At 36.5% G+C, this 22,709-nt stretch overlaps 3 protein-coding genes across 5 annotated transcripts; all 3 read left to right on the forward strand.

Moving 5' to 3' along the window:
• Window positions 1–3,816: 3,816 nt before the first annotated feature.
• Window positions 3,817–9,021, forward strand: LOC103421134 (uncharacterized). Of its 2 annotated transcripts, none has more exons than XM_070826705.1 (12): window positions 3,817–4,677; window positions 5,099–5,273; window positions 5,544–5,627; window positions 5,901–6,142; window positions 6,412–6,643; window positions 6,828–6,992; window positions 7,075–7,206; window positions 7,291–7,404; window positions 7,650–7,697; window positions 7,961–8,039; window positions 8,308–8,364; window positions 8,589–9,021. In XM_070826705.1, the coding sequence occupies exons 1-12, from the start codon at window positions 4,487–4,489 to the stop codon at window positions 8,645–8,647; spliced, it is 1,578 nt and encodes a 525-aa protein (XP_070682806.1). In that variant the 5' UTR covers window positions 3,817–4,486; the 3' UTR covers window positions 8,648–9,021. The 2 variants fall into 2 exon arrangements, with proteins under 2 accessions (XP_070682806.1, XP_070682807.1); XM_070826706.1 differs by having other exon boundaries at window positions 3,873–4,677; window positions 8,314–8,364.
• A 6,823-nt stretch (window positions 9,022–15,844) lies between these two features.
• LOC103441122 (cold-regulated protein 27-like) lies at window positions 15,845–18,491 on the forward strand. Of its 2 annotated transcripts, XM_008379823.4 has the most exons (5): window positions 15,845–16,078; window positions 16,484–16,687; window positions 16,777–17,065; window positions 17,754–17,866; window positions 17,961–18,491. In XM_008379823.4, the coding sequence occupies exons 1-5, from the start codon at window positions 15,977–15,979 to the stop codon at window positions 17,991–17,993; spliced, it is 741 nt and encodes a 246-aa protein (XP_008378045.3). In that variant the 5' UTR covers window positions 15,845–15,976; the 3' UTR covers window positions 17,994–18,491. The 2 variants fall into 2 exon arrangements, with proteins under 2 accessions (XP_008378045.3, XP_017189447.3); XM_017333958.3 differs by lacking the exon at window positions 17,961–18,491 and having other exon boundaries at window positions 16,777–17,085; window positions 17,754–17,799.
• Window positions 18,492–18,856: 365 nt separating this feature from the next.
• Window positions 18,857–21,418, forward strand: LOC103441121 (uncharacterized). Its single transcript, XM_008379822.4, has 4 exons — window positions 18,857–19,535; window positions 19,822–20,017; window positions 20,752–20,883; window positions 21,041–21,418. The coding sequence occupies exons 1-4, from the start codon at window positions 19,255–19,257 to the stop codon at window positions 21,161–21,163; spliced, it is 732 nt and encodes a 243-aa protein (XP_008378044.3). The 5' UTR covers window positions 18,857–19,254; the 3' UTR covers window positions 21,164–21,418.
• The last annotated feature ends 1,291 nt before the right edge of the window (window positions 21,419–22,709 follow it).

Raw genomic sequence — 22,709 nt, forward strand, 5'->3', positions numbered from 1 at the left:
CTCTGTGTGTCTTTTCGAATAGAGATAATCTTATGACATCCACAACTCAATCAAATGATCTTTATCAATCTTATGATCTTTTGGAAATATAGCACCATATAAAAGGCATCGTTCCAAATCAAAGTAACTCAGTAATAGCGGTTTGAAAACGTCTTCCTCAACATTTTCTAGATCCCATATCTTACTGTTCAAAACTTCCTGTCATTCTTTCCTTGTTTTCTTGTTTTGCATGAGACTACCCGGAGTCTTTGCAGCAAGAAGGCCCCTCTCTTCTTGACTGGTCTCCTTCAACAACTTGCTAACCAAATCTTCCTTTTGTTGTTCTCTACCAAATATGATAGATTCATCAACAGAAGAATCAGTTTCGACTCGCTCAAGTTGTTCAATGATAATTCTCTCCATGGATTGAAAGTTATATGTTTGTCTGCGCTTAGCAATCTTATCTAAACTTCCATTCAGTTTTTTCATCTCAAAAGCAATGTCACGATGGCGAATTACCCGACTGACTTGGCCGAAACAAAAGCAAGAGTAGGGAATAGAGAAACATACTGCCCTCTTATTCTTCTCAGTAACAAGAGAAGTACTTCCACCGTGCTCTTCTTCTTTCTCAACTTCTTGTTTCAGTATTTCATTGTTCCACTCATCCAGCTCATTGTCCATCTTGTACGACACCACTGTCAGCTCCTCCAGCCAATTTCTGACGCTGCCCTCCCTCACTTGCCTCAGCTCCGCATCCTCAAGCACAGCACCAATCGCTTTAAGATTGGCCTCGAATTCTTGAACATCTTTCTCCGCATTCAAAACCAGCTTCACCTCTTCTTCGACGTATTGGTAAGTTACCGAAGCCAATTTTTCGAGCAGCACAGAAATGAGTGCCTTAGCCATCTTTCTGTTAGCAGTGGAAACAGAGAAAACCAAGAGATCTGAACTGAGAAGTGCAGGATGGATGGTTGTGGTATCACATCTGTTCTTCCCACTACTTGACTTAATGATGTTAGATGGGATGAGAGAACCGACAAATATTAAATTTGTAAGGTATAGGTGAGTCATCCGCATTAATTGTTCAACAAGTTGAAGCACAACCATTAATTGATCTTTTTTAACTCTTGTTTTGTACTAAGTTTAAACAAACAAATAAAGCAACAGAGATATGGAAACAAAACAAAATCTCTGTAATTAAGAATTATTACTCATCGTAACTTAGTATTATGATCTTGTGATAAGTGAGAGATTTTAGATTTGATTCTCAAAAAAATGAATTTAAATCACATTATTACTAGCCTATTATGAGGCTTAACCCATTTATCCACCTCTTAATGTAGATAATATCGTTTGATAAAAAAAAAACCAAAAAAAAAAAAGAATTATTACTCCTAATTATTCTGTGAAAGCAGGGCTTCAAATCTTCTTTAGCAATTATTTGTACCCAAAAAATGCCCTCCTCTCATATTCAGACACATGTCCAAGTAGTCTATGTCCAAGTTGTTATCCTTCTATATCCAAGTAATTAACCATCTAGCCTAACAGTGCTAAGAGACCACGTCAGCCACATGACTTGGTGACCGACACCCCCCTGGAGCACCAAGACTAAAGCATAGTCACAGCATAGTCACAGCCAGGAGAGGGGCACCACTTTCTCTTTCCCTTACTATCTTCCACATGAGACCTCAAAAGGTACCGCGAATACTTGGCCTTATCGGTGTCACCATTGGCTTTGGTTGCCAACACAGAGATAATCAAATCTTCACCAACAGCAGTGCTACAGCCCGGATGAGGACATTTTAGAGACAAACATCCAACACCATATCGATTCACTTACATAAGCTGCCCAACATGCAATACAATAAAAATGGCCACAGAAATCGGAGCTAATACTATGATCACCGCTAGCATCACAAGTCTCGAAGCAAATTTCACAAGTAAACGAACCAACACTTCGATCAACAAGTGGGACTTTCCTAAACAATCCCAGTTTGTTCCGAACATCGTCTTCCTCCTCAAACCACTTGTCAAATAACATGCTAACATTCCAATTGCAGTGGTGGAGTAAGATAATTGCCGAGGATCTCAATACGCGCAGTTTCGAGCACACCTCTGTCATACATTGTAATTAGCGTTATCTGCCTCTTTCAAAACCGTATATCGAAGCTTTGGCTGCAACAATGTCGATTGATATTCTCTCATAAATCCGTTCAAGTATTCAGCAAACTTAATGTTGTCATAATCGGGTTGCGCAAACCATCCATCTAGACTTCTCAATGGGTGGAGATAGCGTGAAGAACTCGGAGAGCAACACGAATCCATGAAAAAAATAACCAACGAAATCTGTATTTGTGAGAGCTCTCGAGTTTGCGATTGATATCGAGAGAAGTGTGCAATGAGATTGGTAAGGGTTCAGCCTTTATAAATATAGGAATTGAATCCCTAGGCAACTAGGAAAAGCGAACCAAATTCCTTGCGTGAAGAGGAACAGAAACCCTAAAATTTCCGTAAATTAGGAGCAACCCCAAATCGTCTGAGGCGTAAAACGCACCGTTCCAAAAAAAACCTTGCTACCTTAATTAGGAATTTAGGACTTAGAGCCAAATTATAACACTATATATATATATATATATATATATATATATATATATATATATAGTTTTTTTATAACAAACGATATCACTAAGGGGGAGAGGTGGACTTAGTCTCATAATGGACTAACAATAATGTGATTCAAATTCGCTTGTAGTAAGAATCGAACCTTATACTTCTTACTTATAAGTTTAAAGGGACGTGTTTTTGGATTATTTTATAGAGGGACAAAACTTGTCCATCTAGCAAATGATGTTATGATTTATTTTTTAATTGCTTTTGCTTTAACAATTGAGGTATCTATCATACAATTCATTTTCTGTCTTTCATCTCATTTTTCGTATTTTTTCCTCTCTTCCCTTCGTCATCCTAATTTTCTCTCTTACTTCTTCTCTATCTCTCGCATACTTCTTGTTCTTTGCACTTCTCTCTCCTCCTTTTCTTTTTCGCATTGTTCTCTAGATTTGTGACATAAATCTAGATTTACCATTACTGTAGTGTCCTCTGCTAACAATATAACGTCATATAAACAGAAACTCTTGTCGTTGTATTCTTGATAGAAAATGATTTAGTTGCGTTGTGAATATAGTCTAAATGTTACATATATGAATGTATAAAGAAGCAGACCAAAATGGACTTTGGTGACAATAATTTAAAAAATTAGGTGAAATAGTAAACTTGAATGAAACATTTTTATCATGCAATTTTTTACCCATGGGTGTAAGACTTTCCCATAAATGGGGAAGGTTGTAATGTAAAAATTATCCCATCTTTCTACCTACCTATCTTAGCAAACAATTTTTTTTTTGTCAAAGAATAGATTTGGTTTGATAACATGTTAAATTAGCCACCGACAGAGTTTAAACACATGCCGTCATGCAAGGACTCAACATTTTTCCACCACTATGGTAAAAGACCACTTACTCTTAACAAACAATTTATGCTAACCCTTATTTTTCCCATCCCACAAGATTAAAAGTAGAAAGTGAATACCAATATCCCTCCTCTTTGTACTTGCACTTATTGTTTGATATATTTATGAAAATAAACAGTTTGATACATTACTCTTTTTCCACTTTAATTTCTAACAAAAAATTCTCTTTTTGACTTTTGTCTATTTATAACTATATTCATGCTACCCAAATCATTTACATATAATTTGTTTGAAGTACCGGTCAATGTAGTAACTCAAGATACCAACACCGACGCATCATTCCAAATTTCCAGGTACAAAGTAGGTTATGCCCTCTCCAGGTCCACCCCCAAAACCGTAAGTCTCACGCACTCGATCAAAACTCGTACATTCCAGCCATATTCAGATCTCTGCCTTTTCTTCTCTCTCTCTCTCTCTCTCTCTCTCTCTTTAACAAGTCAGAATTCCAGTTCATGTGAGTAAAACGCTGCCGTCGATTGCACTCCATTCCCAAGAAATCCAGAAAATATAAAAACAAAAATGATTATTATTTTATTTATTTATTTATCCGGTCAGCATATAAATACTGAATATATTTATAATATTCTACTCTCAAGCATATGCCAGTGTAGGAGAGGGATATTCTCTGTATCATTTTCATCAAATCCATTAATTTATTAATTTGAGTTTTCTTTAAAATTTGATCTAATAGTTAAAAATAAAAAAATTTAAAAAATTATAATAACTTTAACTATTGGAATAAATTTTAACGGTTCGGATTAGTAGGTTGACGAAAGGGATCTGGAGAGAGGATTCCTTTCCGCCAGTGCATACTCCCTAGTATCCTCTTACTCTGTCATTTACGCAAACACTTGGGGGGCCAGATCTCTCCTCGAATTCCTGCCACCGGAAGCTTCTCTTCTCCGCCGCTGAAATGCTGAGCTTTTGATCCGTTTTGCTGTGGATTCGAGCTTGATTTGATCGCGTTCGTCGGTGGAAATGGACGGCGGCGATGGGACGATGAGGCTCGGCGCTCTCAACTTGAAGCCTGATCGGGTCGGCGGCTTCGAGTCGGGTCCCGACGTGTCGGTTTCGTCGCCGGTCACGCGGCAGAAGGCGGTGGCGGCAAAGCAGTTCATTGAGAATCACTACAAGAACTACCTTCAAGGTCTGCAGGAACGCAAAGAGAGGTACTTTGCGATTGCTTTAGCTTTTAATTCGTCAAAATTTGTATTGATTGTGATAGTGTCAGCTTGTTAGCAGTAATCCTAATTGGAATTCTCGAACTTCGTCTTCGATTTCGTGCACACAGTTCTGCTAAGGCTGCATTTGTGCGTTTAAGGTCGATCAAAAATGCTAAATTTTTCCCTTTTTTGCAGTCACTCTTTGCAAATTAATCACAGTTTCAGTTTTTCCTTTGCTGTTTATGTTTTCTGTTTGTCATTTCGAAAACTCGAGCAAGTGGAAGAACTAATTCTGATACGATTACTCGATTAGCTGTAAACTTTAGATTGCGTGTTGTTCGCATTTACGGATATGTTTGATTGATTGCTGAAAAAAGAAGGTATTGAAAATGTGTTGATACTGAGATTATATATTTATCTGTTTTAGACGTCGAGCGCTTCAAAGGAAAGCACAAGAAGATCAGATACCGAGTGAGGAACAAGAGGAGATGATGAGGACTTTGGAACGCCGGGAAACAGAATATATGAGGCTGCAAAGACGTAAAATCGGCATTGATGATTTTGAGCAATTAACTGTGATTGGCAAAGGCGCATTTGGTGAGGTATGTAAAAGGGTAGAATTATCATATTTCATGGAACTATTTCAGTTTTCCCATGTCGAAAAATGAGAATCTCTCCAGTTCAAATAGATAGCTTTATGAGTATGTAAGCCCCTTGACATAGCTTTGACAATTTTGGGTGTATTCTGAATGAAAAAAGTGGTTACATATATTCTGAGATTTTTAATTTGATGTTTTGACCTACGTATATAGAAGTGAGATATACCGTGTCACTAAAATATGGTACCATTCTTTTGTAATTAACAAATGCAGGTAAGGTTATGTCGTGCTAAAGGTACAGGAGAGATTTATGCCATGAAGAAATTGAAGAAATCGGAGATGCTTAGTCGCGGACAGGTAGCTATGTTTGAAACTTTAAGAACGGTCTACTTCTAAAATTTATTCCGTGCGGTATACAAGAAGACTTTCTTTGCTGCTGTATCCATTAGCTCATTGTATAGTATGCAGTTGTATGAAGAATTGGTTTTAATCAGAAAACTGAGTATCCTAGAATTTGATTTGTACCAAGATACCTACTACAATCAAGTCACTCTAACATGATACTTGTCCTGATACTGTGTGACATACTATATCAATTTGTATCATGATATATTGTCTTTTCGCATTTAGGTTGAGCATGTGCGTTCTGAGAGGAACTTGCTTGCAGAGGTTGATAGTCGGTTCATTGTACAACTTCATTATTCGTTTCAAGATTCCGATTTTTTATACCTTATCATGGAGTACTTACCTGGTGGCGATATTATGACATTACTGATGAGAGAAGATACTCTTTCTGAAGATGTTGCTCGTTTTTACATAGCAGAGAGTATTCTGGCTATTCACTCAATCCATCAACACAACTACATTCATAGGTGTGACAGTTGTGTACCATTTCAGTTTTAGTCAATAGTAATAAAAAATTTCTCCTTTCGATTTTGTTTTTTTTCTTTCTGTAGTATCTTTTAGTTAAATATAAATTTGATATAGATGTGTACACATTTGAGTTTTCTAGCTGGTTCTTTCCGTTAACATACATAGACACAAAAGGAACACATAAGCACACAAAACCACATGTTATTTAAAAAGAATGTACTTGTTTCAGAGTAAAAACATGTAAACTTACGTGACCTTGTTCTTATAGGGACATAAAACCAGATAACCTGATACTGGATAAAACTGGCCATTTGAAGCTTTCAGATTTTGGCTTGTGTAAACCTCTGGATGACAAGTATTCCACATTGTTACTGGAAAATGATGATTTGACCTCCCAGGAATCCATATCTGAAACTGAAGAACAATCTGGTTGTGAAAAGGTTCCTTGGTTGATGCCAAAAGAACAGTTACAACAATGGAAACGAAATCGCCGTGCCTTGGTAATTTTATCCCATTTTCTTTTCAATTCTTCTTGAAATACTCATCCAAAATATTAAATTAAGTATGATGACATATCAAGCAGTGATGCACTCTTTTACCTAGAATATTTCAATTTCTAATTTCACTTATTGGGTAATTAATGTGTACATATTCTGAGTTACCAAAAACATCTGAATTGTTTAGGCTTATTCAACCGTGGGAACTCTTGACTATATGGCACCTGAGGTGTTGCTCAAGAAAGGATATGGGATAGAGTGTGATTGGTGGTCCCTAGGGGCAATCATGTATGAGATGCTTGTAGGCTATGCTCCCTTCTGCTCTGATGACCCAAGGATTACATGCCGCAAGGTAATATCATGCTCCCCTTTCTTTGAAATTTGACACAATCCTCGATCATTGCAGAGTTCGACAACATTACTGTTTTCTGTAGATAATCAATTGGAGGACATGCCTGAAATTCCCTGATGAACCCAAAATCTCGGAAGAAGCGAAGGATCTGATCTGTCACTTGTTATGTGATGTTGAGTCAAGGCTTGGGACACATGGAGCAGAAGAAATTAAGGTAGCCAGGTTTAAAAGAACTAATGATGTTGTGTATGATGTTCTTGTTTGAAATTTGTTCGCTTATAAGCTAATGTTTTCTCAGGCCCATCCATGGTTCAGGTCTACTCAGTGGGACAGGCTGTATGAAGGCGAAGCTGCATATAAACCCACAGTCGTTGGAGACTTGGACACCCAGAATTTCGAAAAGTTTCCTGAAGTGAGTTCACTGAAAATCAATGAATTGGAATCTGTTATCCTTTAGTGGGACAAAATTTTAAATTTTTTTAGGATGAAGATAATGCCTTTCTTTGCAGATTAGTATTTCCTTAATAGGCCAGGCACTATCTTTTTGGGTCCAGGCTTCCATTTTTAAGCATATTTTTGTTCAATCGAAGCCAAATATTGATAGTAGTTGCCACCATGTGGTTAAACTTTTTTTCCCTCTTTTTTGCTCTATTATAGGTAGAGGGACAGCAATCAACAATGCCAACAGTGGGACCTTGGCGGAAGGTAAACTTCATATTTTCTCCTATATGTTCTAGTTGTGAGTAAAGCTTTGTTTTGGAAACCAAGTTGCTAAAATCTCTTTTATGCTCTTTCAATTTTGTTTTCCTTTAAATAAAGCATTTTTGTCACATGTCCAATTGCATCCCCCCGGTCCCCCTGCCAGCACGTGTAAAAGCATTCTGTGAAGGGAATTGGTTTAGTACTCTTTGCTAATCTGTGTTGCATCAGTACGAAAGCTTATATGATTTGCTTGTTTGGTGTTGCAGATGTTAACATCAAAAGATACCAATTTCATTGGATACACTTTTAAGAAATCCGATGTCCTTAAATCGCTTGAAAGTTCAGGTCTGCTTCTTGCATGAGAAAATGGATCATTTTTAATGTAGATTTCACATTATTTTTTATGGGGGTGTGCTATCTACACACCATTTTTTACTTCTCCCACACCCCCTGTTAATTTCTGGCCTTTGATCTTCTTCAATTCATCTGATCCAATGGCTGAAAATTAAAAGGGTGTGAGAGAAGTAAAAAGGGTGTGTGGATATCACACCCCTTTTTTATGCCTCTTTCAAATATTATGCCTAGACTTATAATTGGAACATGCATTGTGTAGGTACAGACATGCAATCAAATGGATCTTCAAAGTCCCCTTCTCTGATTTCCTTGTTAGGTACGGTCTTCTTGCAGATACATCTTTTATCTCAAAGTCTCGGTGTATAGACTTAAAGTTATAATATCATTACATTTGGGGCACCATGAAAGATTGCCTTGTTCGTGCAAATCCTGTTCTTCAATACTTCAGGATCATCCCAAAATTATAATTATTTTACTTGTTCCCAGAAAACAGCAGCTGGCTTAATTTGAACTTGCCTTTTCTGCTTCCTGGTAATGCAGGTAGAATTGACTTGCAAGAAACCATGATACCGGAGGGTGATCAGAAGCAGGATATATAAGTTTCGTATTCAATGGAGTATATTCTTATTTTCTTCACGCACGTAATCTACAACAGAAGCGGTTGTTACTATGCAAGATCAGATTCGGCAAGTTGTGCTGTTTACACGAAGACATGAATAAAAAGGTCAGCTCAAAGTTGATATGTTCTTGGGTGCTATTTTTTATTACACCACACCAAGTATGCCTTGATGTATAACTACTATTGTAAAAACCATCATTCTTAAGTAAAAACCTCCTGCGGGAGCTTTGTTGTTTTAACATACAGAGATCCCCATCAAGAAACCAAGATTGGTTTATTTTTGGGACAAATTTTCTTTGTACGTTAACAGGTTATTCAGTTTCGGTTATCAGAGTGGATACGCGTTTGAAATTAGTATTGCATTAAGAAGTTGTATGGACTATGGATGCTTTGGCAATTCGATACTCTAGGCATTATTTTGACGATGCGATATTCTAAACCATTTTACTTGCGGGAAAGAAGATTCGAACCTCACTCTGACCAATTCGCCTTACTCACATGTGCCTGCATATGTTGTTTACAGAGTGGTAAGAGCAATCCATTAGCTTGCAATTAGCAGTAGTTATCTTATCTACTTTCTCTTGGCGCCTTTCCCTTCTATTTTCTATGTTATGTACTCATTTATTGACTAAGTAGTTATATAAGATTTATCCAAAACAATAAGTTTGCAACTTTTTGTTTAGTTAACAACTGGATGATTACACGATGATTGATCAATTTTTGCAAAGATGTTTGACAAGATAGACGGTTCCGATTCTAGGATTTCATTGCAGGATGATGTAAATTTTTGCAAAGAAATGTGTGCATAGGTAATTTAGCTAGCGTTCTCAATCAATACTAAAGGATAATGCATACTTGGTTTCAGCCGAGTTTACTATAACAGGTACTTCGCACTACACTCAAATTCGAATCTCTTATCCGCAGTTTAAATAATTTAGTAAGTTTTTTTTATTCAAAATGATCTTGAGATTGATATAATTTCTAACTTTAATCCTTAAGATTTAAAATCGATATAAGGGTATGTGAGATTATCGATCGTCAATCATTTTGGTCTTTCTGCGAGAAATCTTTCTTAAATTGAGGGTATTGTTGTCAAATCAACATCTCCCCTTGGACTGACGGTTTCTTCAATTTAACTGAGATGTTTCACTAAATGATCAAAATGATTGACGGTGAACAGTCACAGGGACCAGTTCTATTTAGTGATTTTAAATCTCTGTAACCAAAATGAGAAGTTATGACAATCTCAAGAATAATTTTTGCTAAAAAAAATATAATATAGTATAATAATTTTATTGTTTGACATTTTGACTTAAAAGTCATATTTAGTATAATAATCTAATCGTTTTTCAAAAAAGGTTTTAGAATTGGTTTTCCAACATCATTTTGTTCCAGTTAATGGAGATGAAAGTTGCCTTTAATTGTAATGATGCAATCCATAACTTGTGATCGAAAAAGTACCGAAAGAATGACAATAGATATTCAATGTATCTGATCTAAAGTGATCTGACTCTGACAACCCCCCAATTATCTCCTTGTAATTTTCTATGATAAAGGTAGCGGCCCAAATACGTGGTCCCACTCATATATTCTTAGTCTACGCTGATATTATTTACATTAATGTGGGAAAAAAAAATATTAAGTTTCATAATAGGTTAGTAATAATATGGTTCAAATACGTTTTTAGTGGTGATTGAACTTAAGACCTCTTACTTATAAATGAAAAGGAATATCACTAAACTATAGTATTAAGTGATAAATATTTGACAACTTAATAAAATAAAACCAACTTAGAATCCATGAATCATTAGGAGACTTATTTTCTTGCTTTGATTTGTTAAGTTGTCAAAAGTCAACTATTATAAGTCTTTGGATATAAATTAATATAATCTTGTAGGAAATATATGTTTGGTCTTCACATGTACTCAAAAAGGGCCTTAAGAGAGAAAACATCTAAAAAAATGTCCATAAAAAAAACTTTTTCTTCACAGAAATCACCAAACTTTTATTTAATGGAAAATATACAAATCTCTATTAATTAATGAAATCTTTTTTGTCAATCAAAAGATGATGAAAAGACTATTTAGTCTTCTATCATACAAAAACAAGATGGGTAATAATGTAATTTCATAGGTTTAAATTTTACTTTTTTTTTATTGAAGTTTCACCTATAGGTGATGTTAAAATACCTCCAATATTAAAAAAAAATTAAAAAAGCCAAAGAAAAAAAACTTCCCACTCCCCCCACATTCTCTCTCTCTCTCTCTCTCTCTCTCTCTCTCTCTTCCCCTCTCCTTCTCATTTTCTAAAAAAATGTGTTCATACACACAAAATATGTAGGCAAATGCTAGTTATAAACTGACTCAAATTTTTTTAACAACAAAGCCACAAAAGTAATTGAATATTAAAAAATAACAAAAAAAACCTGCAAACATTAACCACACGTGGTCCTGTCAACTAGCATGCACAGACTTGCATGACAGTAAGAAAGAAGGGTAATACTAGAGAAAATAAATTTATAAACTAAAATTTTAAACTAAATGACATAAAAAATTATGACTAAATTATTAATTAAATATTAATTATCATACTTACTTTATATTCAACACATTATTTATTTTCAATGGCGTAGCCATGTTAAGGGCTACCCTAGGCTATAGCCCAGGTAACTTTCCGTAAAAAATTAATATTGTATATGTAATTTTTATTAATTTTTTAATGTAATCCATTATATATTTAGTCACTAATCTTAATTCTCTTGGATTAACCATATAGAATTATATAATAAGTTGACAAACCATCTCTTTTTGTTACATTATTTTTCTCATCGCTTCTCGTACATGTACAAGTTTGGATTTGTTTGAATTTTAACACGTATTTGTTTAATAACGAAAATTCTCGGCTCACCTTGTGAAATTTTCTTAAGCTAGAGCATATTCTGAAAAATACAATATTAAATTTCTTTGTTTATAAAAATTTAAATCTTTAAGTTAGCTCATCTGGTAAAAATTTTCTATCTCCATCATTATTTATTTAAAATTTTTAATCTACCCATTACTCTAGAAATAAATAGCAACCATTTATGACAACCATTATCATTGGTGTTCACGCAGGAGAATTCAACGACAAGGCAAGGAAGAAAGCCGGTAGGAAAAGGTCAAATGGCAGCTTTAATGCCGCTCGTCTCTCTCTCGCTCCTTCTCTTTACCTCTCCCTCTCCGTTCTTTTCTTCTCTCTCACGTCACTCCTTGCTTCTTGTTTTCTCTCTCTTGTAGCTCTTTCCTCTATGAACAATCAACTTTTTATTTGTTTTTTATTTTGTACAAAATTTAAAAATTAGTGCATAAACGTAATAGATTTGGACCCATATTGTTCAAATTGCAAATAAAACATTATTCAAGAAGCAATCATTATCTTTTTTTTTTAAACAAATTATTGGAAAAAATCACTATTTCTTGAAACATTAATTGAGAAATTTCATTATTTTTAAAATATTCATATCTCATGATAAATATTCACTATTATTAAATATTTATTGTAAAATTTTCACCAATTTCTAATAATCACTATTTTTAAAATATTGATATAAATATAAATATTTTTGTGTTAAAAAATACCTAACTATTTCTATAAAAATACATTTGGTTGTTTGGGAGGTAGGACTGTAGGAGTGACATGGGAGAGAGAGAGTTAGAGTAGTTGTAGTGTTGCTGGCCCTGGACAATGGGCAATTTAATCTCCTAAGTAAATAGTAATTGTCTTTAATAATAATTAAAAAAATTATTTTTAAATTTGATAATGACAAAAGATTGGTTGAAAGTATTTGAAAATATTGAAATGTAATATGGTTAAGTATTTATAAAATAAAAAAAGTCATAATTTTTTGTATTTTTAATTATTTTTTTAATAATTTTTAATAATTTTTATAATTTTTTGATAGTTACTAATGTCACCATGACATCACATAACTCAGGGGCTAGGCTAGGCAATTAGTGCCTGGGGCACTAAGGTCATCTCCAACCGATCCGGTTAAAAGGTCATAGGGCTAAAAATAGCTCCAAATAACACGAAAATCGTCTCCAATCGAGGGATGGCTGGTTGGAGGAAGGGCAAAGGGTCATGTTTAGCCCTATAGCCCTGCAAGAAATTATATTTTAATAAACAGTGACAAACCATATTTTATACCATCTCAAACCTAGGGGTTCAAAGGATCATAGCCAAACTTAGCCTTTTGACAAAATCCCCATTTCCAACCGAGGGGGCCAAAAGGTCATAGGTCAAACATAACCCCCTAAATAATTTATTATTTTAATTGAATTAATATGGTGTTGACCCTAAAAACTACTAAGTCTATGTGGCGCGCATGCCGAGTAATTAATAAACTAACTACGTCATTCGGTTGTTTGCGTGGCATGCCAACTGGTCGACCGAACTCGGCCGAGGAGTAAAATGTGTTGATGTTGCGTTGAGCGCGCGACTAACTTCTCGATCTTATGACTGCGACCAAGGAAGGAACACGTCTCAACCTTCAGGTTCTAGAGCTTGAAGACGAATCTACTAATTCTGCAAAGTTCACAAATAGTCGGCACCGGATTCGGTCATGGTAATTATGTTCGTGAGAGTATAAGCATGCTGAATCGACACCAGAGTATAGGGACACAAATACTCAAAACAAATGTACGTCTTGATTGTGAAAGTGGTTCGGCCGTCAGAATGCCGAACTCTAAAACCTACTTGCAAATAACTGATCATAAACAACTCAGCGTTCAATGTGCCAAATGTAACTTGTAACACCTCACTTCGCCGAAAAGGCTAATGAGATGACCTCTGCCAATAAGGATTCGAAAATTCTTCTCAACCGAGACTTGGATAGATAACCAGTCGGGCCTGTCGCAGTGTTGTTTATCCAAACTGAAGGTGCTCCACGGTCCACTGATTATACGGCAACAATATTGTTTATCCAAACTGAAGATGTGTTGGTGAAAAAGGAAAACAAATATCTCAAAGTTGTTGAGAGATTTCGCGTAGAGTGAGGGTTTGCACTCTAACCTTATCTCGGCCAGTCCTACTCCTACTAAGACTTTGAACTTAACTCGTTATTAGGCCGCATTCAATCTCAAACTCCAACATCCTTATCCTGTCGAAACTCTTTCTCGTAATAGGACTCACCCACATCCCACAGGTTCCCGATGGGACACGACCAGCTTCGACTGAGCGGCCCATGAGCTGGATAACCCCCAACGACACCTAGACACGGCCTCTGGGCCGAGAACAATTCTAAACTCGGCCCAAACCAATATTTTTGGGCCCAAACATATGGTTAATTAAATTAAACCACCATATTAACATAAGATTTTCGGACATATTTTAAGTGTCATTTGTCAATAAATGAGTAAGCCTTTGGATTTCTTATCTTTATATTAAAATAACTCTCCATATTACTTCTCTTTCTCCTTCATCTCTCTTGTTTCGATCTTCCATTGTAGTTCATCTTGAGTTAGAAAATGGTCCATTGAAACACCTTTTGGCATAAAGAAAGCACAATAATGAAGAAAGTGTGGTATTCTTACACCTGCCACAAAGTCAAGCTTGACATTCTGACACCAGGTGGGCTGGGCTGGAAGGCTGGAAATGGCTAGCCTGCTGGCTTAATTTGGGGGTTTTAGCTTAGTGGTGCCCACATGCCCTTTGGCCTAGCCCTCGGTTGGAGACGATTTTCGTGTCGTTCCGATCTATTTTTAAAACTATAGCCTTTTGGTCGGGTCGGTTGAAGATGACCTAACTGAGCTCCCCATAGCCCAGTGGACTTAAGAGGGTTGCATGAAATTTTGGTGGGGGAAGGGGATATTATCACGTTGGAAGTGCTCTTAGAGAGAGGAGATGAGGGGAAAAAGAAAGAAGAGAGAGAAAATAACGTGTAAAAAAGAAAAAGATAGTTGACTTAGCCTACTTAGTACTACAGTCGGGTGATATTCATCTTCAATGGTAAGTGTGACATTTTATGTTTGATTCTTGCCAAAGGCAAACTTGAATCACATTATTGCTTGCCCTAAACTTAGCTCAGCCCCAACCCCCAACTCTTTAGTGTAGATAATATCGTTTAATAAAAAATAAAAAAAACAATTGACTAAGGAACCGCACATTATCGTTCTCATTGATAAAAAGAACTTATTGAGGATGGGGACCTGCACTTGTTTGTTTTTTTTAATATTTTATTATCCTTCTCATTGGAAAAAAAAAAACTTATTGAGTGCTTTTTATCAAGTTTAAGTTTTTAAATCTCCTTTCATTTTTTAAAAACAAATTGTTAAAAAAAAGCAATTAATAACATACTGCTTAAATATCGATGACATATTAATCATATATATATTGACAGTAAAAAATGAGATGTTAACAACATATTGAAGAAATAATTATTTCAATAATTGACATTTGAAAAATATCTTTATCCTTGAAAAAATTGAGAGAAGGTTATGAGTTTTAAGCGTCATTGCCAAATTGTTTCCTTTAAAAAAATATTATTTGATTAAAATATATTAGATGAAGACCGCAGACCGTGTGTATAATATATATATAATATGAAAGAGCAAAGTTTCAGAGAAATGTAAGAGAGAGAAAGAGAGAGAGCGAAAAAAAAATCAAAGTTTTTCTTAATTTTTACAATTTAGATATGATGTGATAACATTTGCAAGGTTTGAAAAACAACAACAAATTTAGTTTATGAAAAATTATATTACTGTCTATAATTTTATTTTATGATAAAAATTTCTTTTGATCGACAAAAATAATTTTATTAATAATTTAAATTTTGGTCAAATATATTCGAGAACTACAATTGAAAATATCTTTGACCTCGAAGCTTCAAAGGAAGAAACCAAACAAATATCATGACGAAAACGGTTGGACCAACGACCCGACCCGAAAGCAAAAGAAAGGGCGCACGAAGAAGCTTTTGCGGGTTGACAGTTAAAAGCGTGGGTGCCACGTAATCTAGAAAGATCGAAAACCAATCAACAAAAGATATTTTGGAGGATCCCCCCAATAAATATCTGGGCTGCCCGCTCGAACCAAGAGTGACGTGGCAACGCCAGGGCCCCACGACACGTGTAAAAGGCGTGACAACTGTACCGATCTTTTTGTTCCCATCACCTCCCCCAAACCCCCCCTCCCTCTACATTTCCTCACATTCCAATTCCTCCAACCATTCCTTCTTCTTCTCGAATCATCTGAAAATTTTCAGAACTAACAAAAAAAAATTAAAAAAAAAATCGTAGATTCTTAGAGGTGGGTTTTTTTTTTGGGGGTAATTATGGATAATTTCATGGGGGGAGAGTTGAAGGATTCTATGCAGAACGGTGAGAGGCGGGGCGGGGTTGCTGCGGCGGCGGAGGACCCTTCCTCCGACGACTTGGTACTTCCTCTTTTTTCTATCTGCTGCAAAATTGTTACTTTGATTTTTTTCGGTGTTTCCCAGTATTTAGTTTTGAGAATTACATACTTTTGCAGTAAAAAAACCCAATTAAACTTAACTTTGTATGAGAAATTTTTCGTCTTTGAGCTGGGATCTATGGAAATTGCACCCAGATGGGGTTGACTTGTTCAATAGATTTTTGTAAATAATTAGAATATAAATTCCTTTTTATGTTGATTAGAAATATGGGATTTTATTTAATTTTTCTTTTTCTTTTTATAATGTCTGATATTTGTCATGACAAATTTTCGTTTTGTTTTTATTTGCGGTATATATTGTCAGGATGTATGAAATTGTTTGAATGTTTCCTGAAGATTTCTGATCATTGTGTGTAACTTATGTTAGGGTACTCCGGCTCTGACGGAAACCCTGTCTACAGAATGGACGGATGAGAAGCACAGCATGTACCTCAAATCCATGGAAGCATCATTTGTCAACCAGTTGTATAATTCCATGGATTCGCGTGGTCGGAGCTCGCAAAAGAGGAGTTCATTGCACCCGAAATTGTCAAAGCAACCGCAGTTTAACTCTCGTGCCTCGTCCGGCCAGGTCTGAATTCAATCTGTTGCTTTAAATGGATTTTCATGTTGTATTGTATGATTATGGTTAATTCATTCGGAGTTTATTGTTTATTGCAGTTTAAGATACTTCGAGGTGGCTGTTGGCAGAAGATCAATTTTGTAAGAGCTGAAGCAAATAAGGCAGATGAAGATCTTCTGGAAAATCCATGGGTCGTGCACTTTAGATCTGCCGGCAAGCCCAAAGAGTTTGAATATCCCAATGTTCAAGAACTGGCTGCATCACAATGTGAAGAAGTCGATTCAAGTAGGAAGAAGGAAATGACGGGTGCACCAGCGACATGCTCAAAGCAGTTTCGTGCATCTCACTCTCAGTTGCGCCATCAGGAATTGGTTGGAGGGAATACAGGTGCTCTCAGCTAAATTTTGGTGTGTTTGCTGGAAGATATTTGCCTAACTGTGTCTCGCATTGTTTATCTGCTCTGCTGGTATTGATTTTATGTGTTTTGCTGTGCATGTCTTCATTTTGTGCTATCTGTTTACTCGATGATCACTCCACAGAAGAAACAAACAGTCCCACCTGCCATAGTTTTTGACTGAATGGGAGATTCAAAATCTTAAATTGATTAGTGAATTATTGTGCGTCATTAATTCAGTCTTGGATATTTTACCTTTTTTGGCTTGAACTCAGTTATAGTTTGTTTGTTTGCTCCTCGCTCACAGTGAGTGGGGCGCCCTACTAACCCGAGTAGCTTAGGGCGTGCTTAAAGTGACCTCACAACAGTGGCAAACAGATCTCAAAAACCATGCCTCACTTGAACTCAGTTATAGTCACAGTGAAGTAGTTGCGATTTAGATGGCCCGGACATAGAAATAAGAATAATGGAATCTCCTAATATGGTTGGACTTCTTTCATGCACTGTTTTTAAACAATGTTCATTTTCAGTGTTGCAAAGTAAGGATGGATGTTACTCCATCAAGGTCGAATAGATCATAATCTGTACACTCTCTCTCTCTATAATTGCCTGAAACAAGACTTCTATTTCTATCATCTACCTGCCAAAAAGTGTTGACTCATACTTTGTTAATTCTTGCAGAGGTCACAGATCAGAACTTTGTCGATGAAGATATTAAAGAAGAAAAGGAAGTCGGTTCATGTGATCGTAAGAGTATAAAAAAGTTTATACTTAATGCCTCAAGTAACGATCAGGTAAGTATGGCTTCAATGCATTATGTTATGACCATATTATCATGTCATATAGCAATGGAATCCTAAATTTGTTGTTTGCTTTCTGCAACTTTAGGTTGTTCCACTCCGCAAGCCTACTGGTTCCTGACGACGTAACCAAAACTGTATACTATTTCTACAGTTAGAGGAAAGGAGACCGGGTAAGAGAAAAATGGATGCTTTGGACGATTGTTTTGTATCCTATGAAATAATGGATGGATATTGAGACTGCAGATAGACGGTAGACACCGAGTTTAAGGTGCTGTTGTGTACACGCATACTTTAGTGTGTATCTCAATGGGAGGAGGTAGATAAAATTTAATCAAGGCATTTGTTCGCATGTTTTGAACACGAATACAAGTGGCATCAGAACGGGAGGAGAAGGAATCGGGTGCCAGAATGTGCCGTTATTATGCCCGTATAGATTTTGTTGTTAGTACCATTTCCAATTACTAATACTGTACTGATTGAATGTAGTATCTCATTTTTTCGGGTGAGGCGGAAACCGGCAGTTTAGACAGCTTATTGTCTACTGCGGCCGAGCCTTCTGCAGCGCAATGACTGTTGTACCAAGCCTGAAATAAAGTAAAAGCATTTCTTTAGGCAACGTATGTATTTCTTGAAAGTCGGGGTTTCTACGAAAACAAGGTAGACGCCATCTTTTGACTTGTTGATCGCTAGTTGGAGATTCTCTCTTATAACAAATGATATCGCATGATAACTATCTAATAGAGGGATAATGTCACTGAAACAATATATTAGCTGCAAGAGAGTTTTTTTTCGCTAGTGGTCCAACCACTAGATCATCTTGTGGTGGTTAGAGTTATAGCCTTTAAATGATGACCAATACTTTGTTTTTGACAGATTCAACTAAGTCTAAGTAGTCTTGACATGTTTAAACAAGTGGTTAATATCGTATTTACTTGTTAATTAATTTACCTATAAGTTCAAACGCAAATTCTATTCTAGATTGCAGAATATGTTTCTTAAACGAGTAATGTAGAATATGTCTAAACGTGCAAGTAACATCGTATTACTAACTCAGTCGTGCTTGGCTATGACATTATGTCCGTCTCTTTCTACTCGAGTTGTATCACCTCTCTATAAATTAAAGTAGTTTAAAATATGGACACGTCTCGCCGATAGAATGTCGAAAACGCATTCGTATCGTCCGATTTTTGGTGCACTGTCAAATCTAATCCCTTGGCGTCTGAGACTTCCGCGGTAAATAAATCTCCCTTCTCTCACGTAAATCCCTAGCCCCTAATCGGATTCGAATCTCAAGCTTTTCCGTCTCAACCTTTCCAAACATTTGGGGCTTTCAATCTCCTATCATCGCAATTAGGGTTTCCCGATCACCGAAACTCACAATGCCGCCGTTCTGGTCGAGCACGACCTCGAAGGCGGTGAGGTCCTTGCACTCCCGGAAAATTGGTCCCAGGTATCTGGTCCGGTCCGGCCGGAAATTTGACCAGATTCGATGCTTTAGTAGCATTGCAGGCATAGAAACCCCTTCGTCATCGGTCCACAAATGGACCGCCGATTCCCAGCTGGATTTCAATTACAGGTCACGGAGGCAATTTCTCGGCTGCGGCGACGGCGAGGAAGGCGGCGTATTATCCAAAGTCTATGAAGAGAGGCGCGTATTGGGGTAATCCTTCATCAATTTCACAATTTTCTGATCGTCCCCAATTTCAGCTGCTTTATACGATTTTACCTGTTTTTAGAATTTCTGTTGAATTCCATGGCAACGGAGTTCTTGATATGTTCTGTGGCATTACAAATGTTAGACATTGCCTTACTTAATGACCCAATTGATTGTCACCCATGAAAGACTGCATCTTGAATGCTGAATTTCAGTTTTGTATTGTTTTGATGTTTCCCTCATTTGATAACAATGTGAGATAGACATGGGCTGATGCATTTTTGGAGTCTAGGTATTCTCCGGAGCAGTTATACGATGTGGTTGCTGCGGTAGACTTGTATCATGGTTTCGTTCCCTGGTGTCAGCGGTCTGCCATAATTAAAACCTATCCTGATGGATCATTTGATGCTGAGCTCGAGATTGGGTTTAAATTTCTTGTTGAAAGTTATGTCTCCCATGTCGAATTAGAGAGACCAAAGCGTATAAAGGCAATCATTTTTCTTCAAGCTTGCTATGATTCTTTCTTTAAGTTTTTCATTACCATTGGTTTGTTTACTTTTCTACTTGCTGATAGATAATCAATAGTATTGTAGTTGTTTCATGGGAATATACTCTGGTTTGTTAACTTTGTGAAACAAAATACCTGAGACGTATAAGTGAACTATCATAGAATATCTGAATAAGCTATTGTAGTAGTTGCCTGGTGATATTCTCTGGTTTTCACTTCTCCTGTTGAAGGAGTTCGGCTTGGGCTTTAGTACACTGGTTTTGAAGTTAATTTATTTATTATGTTGCTATAGCACTTAGGAGCTTGGAGACGTGGGTTTTTGTGTTAGTGAGTTTGAGAGCAAAGACTAATGTACCCACTGTACACACTTGGAGTTTTGAAGTTGATTGTGTGCTTAAGGAGTGGCATGGCTTGTACTAGCTTTTACATGCTTACTGGGATACAAAATTTCGGTTGAAATCTTAAGTACGTTTGTGAGTTTTGGTTTAAACATTGACAAATAAGAGCAACAATATATTGATGCTGATGGTTGAAAAGAAAAACCTCACTGTCACTTTTACGAGTCGTTGGATAGTTGATGATATTTTTTGATATTTTTCTAACTAGAGTTTTAAGTGGTTCTTACTGAATATACCCTGAAATTGTTTCTTTGCTTTTGGTTTCATTTTTGGAATTTCTGTTCTAACAGTCTCTATTTCTGTTTTTTAATTCTAGACCACTGTGTCCAATAGTTCCCTTTTCGACCATCTCATAAACATCTGGGAATTCAATCCGGGGCCAGTTCCAGGATCTTGCAGCCTTTATTTCTTGGTGGATTTTAAGTTCCAGTCGCCACTTTACCGACAGGTAAGGTTCCTTATTCAGTATTAAACTTTCTTCCGTAGCAGTTATTCAGTAACCATTTTATCTTGAATCCTTCATTGTCTGAAGTTTGAAGATTGGAATTTAAATCATGGTGAACTGTAGATTAAGAATTGTGATGTGGCAATGATTCTTGTCCCAGGTGGCATCGGTATTCTTTAAGGAGGTCGTCTCTAAGCTTGTTGGTTCATTTAATGAGCGATGCCGTTTGATATATGGACCAGGAGTTCGAGTTCTTGAAAACTCATATGGACAAAGGGCATGAGGTTTGACATTTTTCCCCATTAAACAAGGCATTGGACGAGCTTCTGTGGAGTGCAGTCTGCAATATGATTGAATGCAGTTTAACAGTCCCCCATGCCGAGAGGCTCATTGATCTTTTGATCATACGTCAGTGCCTAAGCCACCGGGCGGCAGAGGATTTCTTCTGTTATAACCCAATTTACGCTTAATAGTTCAATGGATTTTATTTTCAATGTTTGTTCCATCCATGTGCTCAATGGAATGAAGTTTACCATCAGCAGCATCTCTAGACCAGTATTCAGTTCAATAGGACTCCATTTGCATTCTTAAATTGGTTCCGTCGTCGACGTTATTGTTTCCTTGGTTCATGATTAAACATATCTGATCATAAATTTCTGTCATGTACCTCCGATGGTGACTTCAATCTGTAGTTCATTTCTTTGGATCGATTCATGATTGTGTATTGAAATCGTAGTTGCGAAAAAACCAACACGGATCCAACAATTATTGAACCAAAATGCGACTGAGAAGACGATGGCAGTAATGGAGGGTGGCAGAACAGACGAATATAAACTGAGAGAACAATCAAAATGGGACGTTGGCCCTCATAAGCATTAGGAATGGGATGTTGACTCGTTTTTCTACAAATTAAACTTTTGGGACTGGTAGTTGTACCTCATCGTGAACAGTTCGGTTCAGATCGGTTCACCTCTGAAGCCATGCATAACACAAAATTTCAAACATAGGTTATTGAAAAGCAGGTCAGTAAAGCATATGGGTCAATATTGGTTGAAACCTGGGCAGTAAAATCTCAATCATGTCCCATGTTCTCCTTTTCGCTTCAAGCTCTGATCATGAAATTCGTCCAAGATTTTCTTGTAAAAGCATTTCTTACACGTACACTGATAACCGGTCCGGTTTGGTATTTTAACGCCAAAACCGGAAACCAAATCGGTTCAAGCCATAAAAGTTTTCGGGTTCTTTTTCGCCGGTTCAAATGCTCACCTATAGTTGATAGGATTGTATATTCTTGTCCCGATTACCAACCGTACCAAACTGACTTTACACCAAAATTGGTACAGATGGGATATGGTACGGTTTTCGTACCAAACTGAATGCATATGGTAAGGTATTTGATATCCAAAACGAAAATCAATATCAAATGACATGTTATTTCTAGAACGACAACCATATCAAATCCAGCCCTAATCAGCCGTCTTTTGTACGTGTCTACGGTACACATTCAATCAAATACAAATGCAAGCTATGGTGAAGTGTAAGCAAAGCCATCCTTGATCTTGACTCTCGAAAAGGATCAAAGAAAAAACTATTAACCCTAATGATCTGAAGCAATTGGGAACCTAAGAGCATATTTGGTATTCTACTTGAATCCAACTTTTTAAACTCAAAAACAATTTTCAAGTTTTAAGCCTTAAAAACTTGTTTGGTATGATTATTTTCAAAAACTGAACTCAAGACTAACTAAAAAATATAGTTTATTCTCTAAAAATACAAAATGTGAGTTTTTAGAGTTTTTAAACTTAAACTCACTCATTTCTTTTATCTCC

Source organism: Malus domestica, chromosome 08 (genome assembly GCF_042453785.1).
Source record: "Malus domestica chromosome 08, GDT2T_hap1".
NCBI classification, from domain to species: Eukaryota; Viridiplantae; Streptophyta; class Magnoliopsida; order Rosales; family Rosaceae; genus Malus; species Malus domestica.